This window comes from Felis catus, chromosome B2, assembly GCF_018350175.1.
Source record: "Felis catus isolate Fca126 chromosome B2, F.catus_Fca126_mat1.0, whole genome shotgun sequence".
NCBI classification, from domain to species: Eukaryota; Metazoa; Chordata; class Mammalia; order Carnivora; family Felidae; genus Felis; species Felis catus.
The window spans coordinates 116,455,248-116,467,532 of record NC_058372.1 but is presented as its reverse complement, the minus strand read 5'-3'; the positions used below and the strand labels follow the sequence as shown (position 1 = coordinate 116,467,532).

General features: G+C 37.7%; 1 protein-coding gene across 8 annotated transcripts in view; it reads right to left on the bottom strand.

Moving 5' to 3' along the window:
* The window catches only part of LAMA2 (laminin subunit alpha 2), a 623,859-nt gene that overhangs the window by 52,779 nt on the left and 558,795 nt on the right, over nt 1–12,285 (bottom strand). For all 8 annotated transcript variants that reach the window (XM_045058020.1, XM_045058023.1, XM_045058022.1 and 5 more), the window contains 2 exons: nt 7,857–8,019; nt 7,034–7,178 (listed from right to left, as the gene is read on the bottom strand). In XM_045058020.1, the coding sequence (XP_044913955.1) occupies nt 7,034–7,178; nt 7,857–8,019 (308 nt within the window). The remainder of the gene's footprint in view (nt 1–7,033; nt 7,179–7,856; nt 8,020–12,285) is intronic.

The window sequence follows — 12,285 nt, the reverse complement described above, 5'->3', positions numbered from 1 at the left end:
GGAGGCTAGGCTCTTTCTGAATTATGTGCTTTCTCACCATAATATTTGCTTAGGCCTAGCCTTTAACTGCTTCATATATTTTGGACCCTTGATGCATACTGAGGCATCAGTTCATTAACATGAAAGATTCAGCCTCTAAATCTTCGCCTGATATTGGATCTGAATTAGCAAGGGTCTGAAAATGGTTATTTAAACCAGTGGATTATAAGGGCACTTGTAAATGTTTATTCTTTGGAACGCTAGTTTCCTGGATGTTCCTGGCTCAAATAAATATGACAAACATTGGGTTAAGCAAATTAAACATATATTTTAATTTTATGACTGCCCAGATCTTCTGACATACTAATGTTCAATGTAATGCTCCAATTGGGGGACATAGAGCAAGAAGTATTTCTCAAATTTATTTGACCATGGAACATTATTATTTTCCCTTAACTCATAACTTTTAGAATAGTACTTTTTTGAAAAACAAAGAAAAATATCAAACTCTAAAATTCCATTGTCATCTGTAGCCCTTCCATTCCAAAAGGAAGTATCTTCAATAAAAACAAACATAATTGCCCTATTAAATAATGACAGGGATACCTAGGTGGCTCAGTCAGTTGGGTCTCCGACTCTTGGCTTTGGCTCAGGTCATGGTTTCAGGGTTTGAGAGTTCGAGCCCTGTACAGAGCCTACTTGGGATTCTCTCTCTCCCTCTCTCTTTCTCTCTCTCTCTCTCTCTCTCTCAAAATAAATAAATAAAATTTAAAACATGATCAAAAGAAATACCAAACCTATTAATACCTCAAATCCTTAAAGCAGAGTTTTTTCAAAATAAACAGACAATAAAAAATACCGACTGAGTAACTGTCCTATTAAAAATATTCAGCAAGTCAAAATATAAAAACTGAATTACTTTCATATACCATATTAATTTTATACACATATAACTTTTTGACCAGACTGGTGGCTAAAATTAAAAAAAAAATTATAAAACCATTTTCAAGACTTTTCCATGCACATTCCTTTTTATCCAGATCAGCAAAGAAGTTTTCATATGGAGCTGTTGACTGGAACATGAAAATAGCCTCTTTCCACAGATTGGGTGCATATTTTAATGGTGTCTGTGAAAATGAAATTCTCCCTCTCTATCACAGGCAAGCCACTGACTGGAGGTAGTTTTCCTCCGTATCCCTGAATGAATATATGCATTTTTAGAAACCATTCTAAGAAAAACTGATTAAAGAGCAGAAAGACATTGAATTGAAACTCACTGGCCCAAGTGTGAACTCCAGCAGAGAGGCATAGGGCGGCACATTTTTACTGAGTTAAAGGAAGAGCCTTACTCTCTCCTTCATGAGTGATAGCAATGAAGTGGGTTCTGCTATGAATTGCTTTCATGTCCTGCCCTATTTCGTTCCCTTACAGAATAGCTATTAACATAAAATTTCAGAGTTGATGAGTCCAGACATCATTTATGGGTAAGCAGGGAAATAAGGGTTTTATTAAATACGAGACAAAGAGTAGGGGCTTAGCAAGTATTTTATAATCAATGCTGAGTTGTGGCAAATGAATTGTTACTTTGGCAATTCCTTTCTTCTCTCTCTTAGGTTGAAATCGAAATGATTGTTCTCAATCTTGTGTTTATATCAGTGTACTTCAGGGATATGACACACTTCTAGTGGTGACTGTGGTTCTACTAAGTGACTCTCAAGGCAAGGTGGGGAATGCCACCTGAAAGAGTGTGTCTCAATTTCAAGGGAGGGTGTATTTACAAACTAGTTGAGAATAATTCACATAAACAACTGATCTGGTCACTGAAAAGGAGGGATGACCCACGTTGCTGAAGGCTTATTTCAATTCTGATCCCACTACTCCTTGGATTTCAGTTGTTCTCAGATCTGCAGGGACCTCCCTACATCCAAACTCAATAGGGTCTTTTGGTCCTTATCTTAATCCACGTCTATGCAGTTTTTGATGTTAACATTTCCTTCCTTCTAGGAAATTGCCTCTTTTGGCTTTCCTAGTGACAACCTTCCTCCAGGTTCTTGTACCTTTCCAACCTCATTCATGATTTCCTTCTTTGGGACTTATTTCTTTGAATATTTTTGAAGTGTTATGTTCCCTAATGCGTCTCCATCTGGCCGCTTCTTGGGTTTTAGTTATCCAGGTAACCTCCAGTTTATATCTACTTACTTTATGTTGACAAGTCAAAAATATATATGTCTGGACCTGATTTTGCCTAGAAATCCACATTCAACAGATGAGACATAATCATCTGTATATCTTATCAGTACTTCAAACTAAACACATTCCAAATCAAAATGATTATCTTTTTACCCAAAAATCCTTATTATTTATTTGGTGGCACTATGACCCCCACCCAATCTCCTAAATTAGAGACTCATCCTGTCTCCTTGCTATTCCACATCTAATCAACCAAGAGCCCTGCTAATTGCATCTCCTAAATAACTCTAATATCTACCCTATTTTTTTTAAAGTTTTACCAAACTATAATTGACACAATAGAAGTTGCTTATGTTTGAAGTGTACATTTTAACAGGTTTTTAGACATGTATACATCTGGGAAACCATCACCACACTAAAAACAAAAAAAAGTGAACATATCCATCACCCCAAAAGTTTCCTTATGCCTCTTTGTTATCCTTCCTTCCTGTGCCTCCCTACCCAACCTAATTCTCATGTAGCCTCTATCTGTTTTCTGAGACTGTAGGTTCATTTGTGCTTTCTATATATTTGACATAACTTTTTTTATGTATGCCTTCTTTCACTAGGAATATTTTGATATCCATCCATTTTGTGTGCAGATTACTCACTCACTATTTTTATTGCTAAATAGTATTCCATTGTGTGGGCTATATAACAATTTGTATATCTATTAACCTGTCAACAGCTGATTTAGTGTTCTGTTTTTTGAGGCCCACAAAGAAAGACGCTATGGACATTCTGGTAAAGGTCTTTGTATGGAAATATGCTTCATGCGTCTTGCGTGGATACTTAGGAGTGGAATGGCTGGTTCATATAGTAGGTATATATTTAACCTATTAAGAAACTGCCAACCCAGTTACCAATGCGGCTGTCCATTTTCCATCCTCTTCAGCAGGGTATAGGAGCTCCAGTTACTCTCCATTCTTGCCAGCCCTGGGTATGTTCAGTCTTTGTAACTGTAGGCATTCTAATAACTATACGATGGTATCACACTGTGGATTTATTTTGCATTTCTCTAGTGTCAAATCCCACTGTAGCTCTTATTTCAAGCCATCATACATCTCCTGCCTGGACTATTATTGAACCTAATTGGTCACTCTGCCTTCAGTTTGATCTGAAAATTTCTCTTCCTTATTTCTCCTTTCTCGGATTATTTCTTTACAGCCTCCTTTGTGGAGTCTGCCTTTATTATATCCCTTCGACACCGCTGTTTGCTTCAGGGCTTTGGATCCTCTCACTCTAGAAATGACTGTGTGGTTTTTCTCATCTCTATTCAGCTACAACTATTAATGACATGATAATGACTCCAAGCTGCCCATCTCTCCTAGAGCTCTGCAAAACCTCAGGTACACATAACTGATTGCCTGCCAATTACACAGCTTCCCTAGGCTGCTCAAGATATTAAGAGTACCTTTCATACAATATGTCCAAAATAGAACCCAGCATCTTTTCTAGAAAACCTATTTTTTTTTTTTGTATCCAATAGCTTGGTACATGGCACTAAAATATGTTTTGTTGTTTAAGAAAAAGAAAGGAATTATTCTTGATGTCCCTTTTTAAAATATTTAGCCTCTATGTTGAGTATATATCATAAATAAAGCTCCTTGATTTTAAAATGCTTGACATCTTTCATTTCTACTCTTTCCTCTCCATTCTTAGGCTTTCATTCTCCTCACTGTTCACCTGGTTTACTGCGGACTGCAGCAGCCCCTGAAACTGTCAGATATCTACCCTTTAAAGTTTTCCTTGGGAACTTTACTAAAGCACACATCTGATGGCGTCACATTTTAGATTAAAACTCTTAGTAGTTCCCTACAGCTTTGAGGATAAAGTTGAAATTCATAAGGCCTTTTATGAACTGGATCTGTTATCTCTCTAGCCTCATTTCATGAATTTTTTGGCAACATACATCCTGTTAGGCTATGGATTTACTTGTAGTAACTATAGTGGCCAACTGTATACTAGAACTGTAGTAGCTATAGTAACTATAGCAGGCTACTCCAAGATGAGCCACTTATATACGAAGACTAGTGTGAGCTAAAAAGCAATCAAAACCAGGGCTCCTGGGTGTCTCAGTTGGTTAAATGTCTGAATCTTGAGTTTGACTCAGGGAATGATCTCATAGTTCGTGGGAGTAAGCCTCATGTCAGGCTTTGTGCTGTCAGCACAGAGCCTGCTTGGGTTTCTCTCTTTGCCTCTTTCTCTCTGCCCCTCCTACGCTGGTGCACACACTCTCTCCCTCTCTCTGTCTCTCTCTCTCAAAAATAAACACATTTAATTTTTTTTTAAACAATCAAAACCATTCGCAGTGATGTGGATGGAGCTAGAGTGTATTATGCGAAGTGAAATAAGTCAGTCAAATACCATATGAGAGAGACAAAGACCATATGATTTCATTCATATGTGGTATTTAAGAAACAAAGGAACAAAGGGGAAAAAAGATAAGCCATAAAATAGACTCTTAACTGTAGAGAACTGAGGGTTACTGGAAGGGAGGTAGGTTGGGGAATGGGTTAAATATATGATGGGTATTAAGGAAGGTACTTGTGATAAGCACAAGTACTCACATCCAGGTATTGGATGTAAGTGATGAATAAATTCTCTACCTGAAACGAATATTGTACTGTATGTTATCTAGCTGGAATTTAAATCAATACTTGTAGGAAAAAAGCCGGTTGATTCAGGAAAAGCCCTTTCCCTCCCCCACAACTGCCTAGAAGAATTTAGATAGAGGACCTGCTCCTGGAAGAGCACTATCACCACAGATAATGACATTGCACTGTGAACTAGGTGTAGTTGACAGAAAGAGGAACCTAGCAAGGCCTGTCTGATCAAAGTCCTCTGTGTGGCATTGTTTCTGAGTGGCTCAACAAACATTTATTCAGGAAACATTTACCCCCTCCCCCGCCCTTTCTTTTTATCTTCCTGTAAATTGCATTCTTCCTTTTGAAGTCCCAGACCCCTACCTTCTTCTCAGTTCACAATGACACATATACCTCATTTTGCCTGTCTTTGGAATTTCCATGTGTGTGTGGATTCCCTGCATGTACACGATCAAATCGGATTTTGTCCTGTTAATCTGTCTCATGTCAGTTTGATTCTTAGGTCCAGCTAGAAGGACCCAGAAAGGGATGGGAAATTCTTGCTCCTTGACATTAACCAAAGCCTTTCCCAAAGTGTGTTCAGCAGAATGCTAGTCTTGCATGAATGGAAAGATTTTAGTGATCGTAGAAGTTTGGGAAATGTTGGGTCAAACAGAGTAAAACACTCTTCTTAAGTATTATGCAGAGCCTCCCCTATGCAAATGTGCACTGTGCCTCTTTTATGCTGGAACAATGCATACAGCAGTACTCCAACTTATATAAGCACAAACCAGGTTTTGTTCCAACTGAGGAGTTTCTCCAGACCTCCATATTACAAGGAAGAGCAACTGGAAACTGATGTCTGACGATGTGTGATGCTCTCTGAGGCCTCTAGGCTCTCACACAACATTCACCTCTCTGAAGTGTCCAAAGGTGCTGTCCATCCAGTGAAGTTCTCAACTCCTGCTTGTGCCTCAGGGCATTCGCCAACCTCTCTGTGTGACTTAAACATCTCTCTCCTGAGATTCCTAGCCTACTATACTTTTTTTTTTTTTAAGTTCATTTATTTATTTTTGAGAGAGCGAGAGAGAACATGCAAGCGGGGGAGGCGCAGAGAAAGAGAAAGAATACAAGCAGGCTCCTCACTGTCTGCGCGGAGCCTGACTCCCAGGTTGAAATCATGAACCTTGAGATCATGACCTCAGCAAAAATCAAGAGCTGGACGCTTAGCCGACTGAGCCACCCAGGCGCCTCCATCTACTATACCTATTTTGACACAGCAATTAGCTTTTCTCACCATTGATTTACTTGCCTATCTCCCCCATTAGAGTGCAAGTTCCTTGAAGGCAAGGACTTGTGACAGACCTCACTCAGTTCTTATGCAATACTTACGCAGTTCTTATGCAGTGTGTGCTTGCCAGATATTTGTTAAACACAGGAATGAAGAATGGTGCAAAGTTAAACCGAAATTCTCGTGACATATCACATTGGCACAATGAAAACTAATTAGGTTTAATTTATAAACAGAAGTATCAAAGTTCCATTTGCAGATATTGGTAATGCTACAGTACACAGAGTGAGGGGAATTATACTTAAATAACAGTAGCAGCACACTAAGACCTAAGAGACTTGGATTTCTATCTTGCTTATGAGATCTTACATACATACGTCTCTGACCACATGTAAGTTTGAGCCTATGTTTCCCTTTCTCTAACACCAGAACAAAATACCCGCTCAAATCAGCAAATGAAAAAAAAATGTTGAAAGAGTTCCTGAACTATAAAGAGGTTACATTATTGTTATTTGGTTATTTACTTGCACACATACAAATATTTGGCCTTTTTAAAAAGCAAAGAACTGGTAACTGTGCGACCACCCCTACAAATTGCACATGTGAGTCACCCTAAAGGAAACATCTTGGTAAAATAAGAAGGAAAGACAAGCACACAACCTTTTCAAACCTACTACAGGACATAATTTTACAAGTCGTAAGGTAGTTTGATGTTTTCAAATTAAGCTTTCAATGCTCAAAGAAAATGACAGAGAACCATTTGCCTCTTCAATCAGTCATGTGTAACCCAAGTCACCTATCATCTAAGCCAAAGAGATGAGTGTATCCGATTTTCACGGAATTTGTGAGTACCTAAAATTACAGACAGGGTCTTCCTCATGATTAGATACACGGGAATGTTGGATAGCATGATTAAGGCTCACAGTGCATTATTACCATAGAAACTCACCTTGTTTCTGAATTCTTGACAGGGTGAAGGATTTCCATTTCCCATCATTATGGTTTTGATTGCTGACAACGGAAGCCATTCCTGAACCCAGATCATAGCTGACTTTTACATGCCCATCGGTGAGTTCTACACTCATGAAATCTTTCTGTGATGAAGTAAAAATACACCAGTGATTAGATACACAGCGAAACATGAGTATTCACTTTCTTTGTGGGGTTTATAATAGGGCCTTATGGCTAAGTCACTAAATGTGTTGATCGGTAAGTGACATCCATTTTAGAAACAGAATTGGTACTAGTATTTTGTGAATGTTGGTGGGTGTGATATCATGGTGTCAATGGTCACAACCAATTACTAGGGCATATCCTTTTATGACAGAAGAATAAAGGAGGTTCCTATGAAAACATATTAAGCCAACTAAAAGATATGTTCCCTGGAAGAATTTACTAAGAGATATTAACTTAGAAAAACAAGGAGGACATTTAGTACCACCTTTCAGCTTAGGTGTTTAGAAGACTAAAGCAGTAGTTTTGCTGCTGCATGATTCCATACTGCAGGAATCTTTACTGGGTGCTTCTCTTAAAGGATTATATAGGGAACTATATTGAAAATAAGTAATAATTATATTGCACCTGTAATTGAATTTATCAATGAAAATATATAAATTCTATCTGCATCACCCACTCTTGGCTGTCACACAGCCATCCCTGAATTCTTTGAATAATAATTGATAATTTAACAATAACTGATAATTGTGTTGTAATCCTATGGAAAGAGGCAAACAAATGATCAATCATGGAAAATCAGCTGTGCATGTCTTTACCAGGTCTCGTGTGGCAAGGTACATCAGGAGAGCACTTGAAGAAAATGTCCTGAACTTGAACATGACAGTTGAGATGTTGGGGTACCAACGAATGGGGCGGCTGACCAATGCGTACCCTTCTCCATCAAACTGAATAGTCCCCTCACTATCTTCTACCTGAGGACTGAAGAGAGACATTTCACATGAATCAATATCTGTTTCATCCATCAGTATTCAATACATCAAATTGTCTTCTGAGACTCAATTGTGAGCTGTTCTAGGACAGAAACCATCCCAAATAAATCTTCAATCCTTCTATTTCTCTCCACCTCTACTGCCACCATTCTAGACCAAGTAGCAATCACCTCTTACCTGGACTTTTATCTGGTGTTCAATAACTAAGTTATTGATGTTTTAAATGCTTTATGTTTTACTGAAATACTTGGTGGAAAGTTATGGGGGCATTTAAGTGTATCTTAGTGGTGTGAACAGGTGGGGTTTTGGATAGACTGAGAATGTGTTATTACATATCTCATATACATAACATAATGGGGGGGTTGGGCGCAATGGGTGAAGGTGGTCAGAAATACAAACTTACAGTTATAAGAAAAGCAAAACATAATGGAATAAATGTCTCTACTCTCTAAATTATTGCTATCCAATAGGTTTTTCTGGGACAAATTAGATTCAGACAATAAGGGATGCCTCTATCTATTTCAGTGTGTATTTTTCTGTGTTCTTCACTAGAATGCAAGCTATATGAGACCAGCTAGAGATTATGGGCCAGGCTTTATGTCAGTCACAAACTTGGCACCTAGTATGACACAGCTCAAAGTAGAATCTCATATGTGCAATGAAAGAGATTTTAGTATAGCAAATTGCCTCACAGAGAATATATATTCTATCAATATTGGTTGAATCATTAAGAAATATCTAAGATAATCCTTGTAAAAATGACACTTAGAATCATTTCTTTTTCAAATGCAAAGTTATTTATCATCTATCAATCAACCTAATGGTGTTGTTACAGATTAAGTCTCAAATTGTGGAGATTTTTTAAAACTTTAAATATTGGCATATTAGCATCTGCTTGAATCTCTGAAATTGGAGTGCTGTATTAACTTGGGGATAGAGGGGAGATATTGAGAAATATTATAGCAATGTCATTGCAAAATAACCGGAGTCTAGAATATTATTTGCACGAAATCTTGGCTAATGATAAAACCAGCAGTGTACAAACATTAATTGGCTTGTGAAAGAAGAACTGTTACATATTTTAGTTGAGTTGGCTTTCTCTCTGTTCCTGGACCAGAGAGAAATAAAAATGAAGACAAAAAAGAAGGGAAGAGTCTTTACTGTGTCTTGCATGGTCAGGCCTTTGTAATTTTAAGTTATATCTAATTTAGAATAAGATCAGATGATGTCATACATTTTTTTCCTAATGTAAACTTAAAAGATGCTTTTCAACACTCCAGCAAAGTGTTAACTTAAAGTATGAGGAGCTAAATTAGTCTATTAATAAACAGTATAATCGGTAGTGAATAAATTGGCTATGATTGGGCCTTTCTTCATCATTACAACAAGCCTGCTAATTTCTGGAGCACTGCATTAGAGATAAGAGACTGTTGTGTAGAATCTAGTAAGGAGAAGTTCCTTGAGTTCTCGAAGCCTAGGGTTTTGCATTAAAGCTGCCATGCTACCATTGACAGTCCTGAAAAGTGTTGGCGGCGGCGGGCGGGGGGGGGTCACTGTTGACAGTTCTCTGGATGCTTTGAGCCAATGCCCTGGCACTTATAATTTAAACAAATAAACAAAAACATAAAGCCTCACTACACAGAACAAGTATTAGAATAAAAAATATATCACATTTTTTTTGTTGCTGTTTAAGAACTCTGGGATATTTATACTCTCATACCCTTATGTCCTTAATCTATTAATTCCTTCAATATTAATTAAAAAAAATAGCAAAGTAAATGGCAGGTACCTTTGAATCTGATGTGAGGACCTGCTACAAGTCCCCTAACCCTTCAGGTGTCACCTTGAGATAAAAGGGTTAGATCAGTGAATGATTTCTGAGGCCTATTACTACTCCATTCCTTTAGAAGATTCCCCTATTCAAGTAAAAGGCAACGCTGCAGGGGAGGGTTTTGTGTTGAGAACCTCTAAACCTACAGATGTAGATGAGCCCTGAAGTTATTGGCCAAACCCAGGTGCCTGGCTTTAGATTGGTGACTTTGAGATGGGGGAAAAACGAATCCTTCCAGGTGTAGTCTATAATACCTCAACAACTAACCTTATACTGGAGTGTTCTTACTCATTTTGAATATTTACCAGGAAAAGTAACTATTTTTTTTTTCTTATAATTAACATAGGTTAAGCTTCTTAACTTGCCTTTTGTTTCTCTTTTGAACTTTGATGTCTGGTCAATTTATTAAGGACTAATTATTTATTCTATTTGGAACAGACACACTCTTCCACATGTAACTTGTTAACTATAAAACTACAAGTATATTGGGGTTTAGGACATTAACATTTCATCATTGTTTCAATATTCAGTTAATATATTACATTTGTAACAGTTTTTTTTTTCTATTTTAATTTTAATGTGATTTTTAGAAGCTTAAGAAAAATAAAATACTTTTTTTTAATAGTCCTGGCAGACTCTTTCTTTTCTCTTCTCTTTTCTTTTTGATAATTCTTTCTAAAGCATAACAATTGTATCCTTTTACTGACTACTGAATAAATGAACATTCCTAAAATGGACATTCTAAGATCTATAAAATGTTCTCAGTCTACGTCTCACAGCCTCAGCTTTTACATCTCCCACATATAATCGTTTCTGGTCTAAATCTGGAATGATTGGTATTTATGTTAAAATATATGTGTTCTCTTGAAAATAAAACACTACCAGGCACTGGGAGTTCTATAAAAATTATTCCTACAAATACCAAGGCTTACAGAAAAATAGGGTTGGTGCAGGGTCACTCAAAACTTATGCAACTTTATAATCAGAGTGCTCACAAAAATAACAATATTGATCAAAATATTAGCCTAGTTCAAAAAGCTATGTTATAATATTTAAAATGAAGGATTATTTCAGTAAATATAAAACTATACCTTAAAAGGAATAGGTGAAAGTCATTTGATGGCAAGGAGGAATGTAAGGAAGGGTTGACGGTGCTGAGTGACAGACGGGGCAAAAAGGCACAATGCTGGAGGGGGAGAACTTCCAAGACAGAGTGCTTGGCCAAACCAAGGGCAAGTTCATGGATAGTCTTAACATTCAGCTGCCTTGACTCGGTCGTGCAAAACTTTTACATGCTGGGAAGAACTTTTTGTTTTAAAGCTTATTTATCCTTTTGAGAGAGAGAGAGAGAGAGCATAAGCAGGGGAGGAGGGCAGAGAGAGAGGAAAAGAGAGAGAATGCCACGCAGGCTCTGCATTGTCAGCACGAAGCCTGACGCAAGGATTGAAATCACACACTGTGAGATCATGACCTGAGCCAAAACCAAGAGTCGGACTCTGAGCCACCCAGGTGGCCCTGGAAAGAACTCTGTCCAAAACTTATATGACTTCCACACCTTACTGATATCATTCTCCCATTTGCCAATCTTGCCTGAGTAAATTCACACTTGTAAAGCAGAACAGAGTTTACTTGTCCCTTCCTTTTTTTTTATTTTTATTTTTTTATTTAAAAAATTTTTTTTTAACGTTTATTTTATTTTTGAGACAGGGAGAGACAGTGTGAACGGGGGAGGGTCAAAGAGAGAGGGAGACACAGAATCGAAAGCAGGCTCCAGGCTCTGAGCTGTCAGCACAGAGCCCAACGCAGGGCTCAAACTCACAGATCCTGAGATCATGACCTGAGCCGAAGTCAGACACTCAACTGACTGAGCCACCCAGGCACCCCTACTTGTCCCTTCCTAAGAACACTCTGGCTTTCCAGCCTTTGCTGTCCCTGGTCCCTGGAACTAGAATGCTCTTTACCTACTATCTGCCACCTCCTCCTTTGGACTCTTACTCCAGGGCAAGGCCCACCTCAAATGTTACCTCCTCCATGAAGAAGTCTAACACACTATTATAATTATATAAACTCATATAATATTTTATATACTAAAGGCACAAGATCTTTGCAGAATTTATAATTTGCATGTTATAATCTTAACACATTATATGTACTTCATTGAATGGACAATTGTTGATGATAGGCTTTTGAGAATCCTTTTTACAAATTTACCAAAAAAATGTTTAGGGAAAAGTTGGTGTTAATTTGTGAGTAGAGGAATGTTAATGTGAGCCTCATTGTCTTTGTTGTATTAAAAACATTTTACAGAAAACATTCCATGTTAGCTTTTGTTGAAGATTATTCACCCAGCCACTTTAAACTATGAATGGGTTAGGCTTTTAAACTACCCTCAGTTCTGCATTGACAAGTCCATGATGTTAAGAC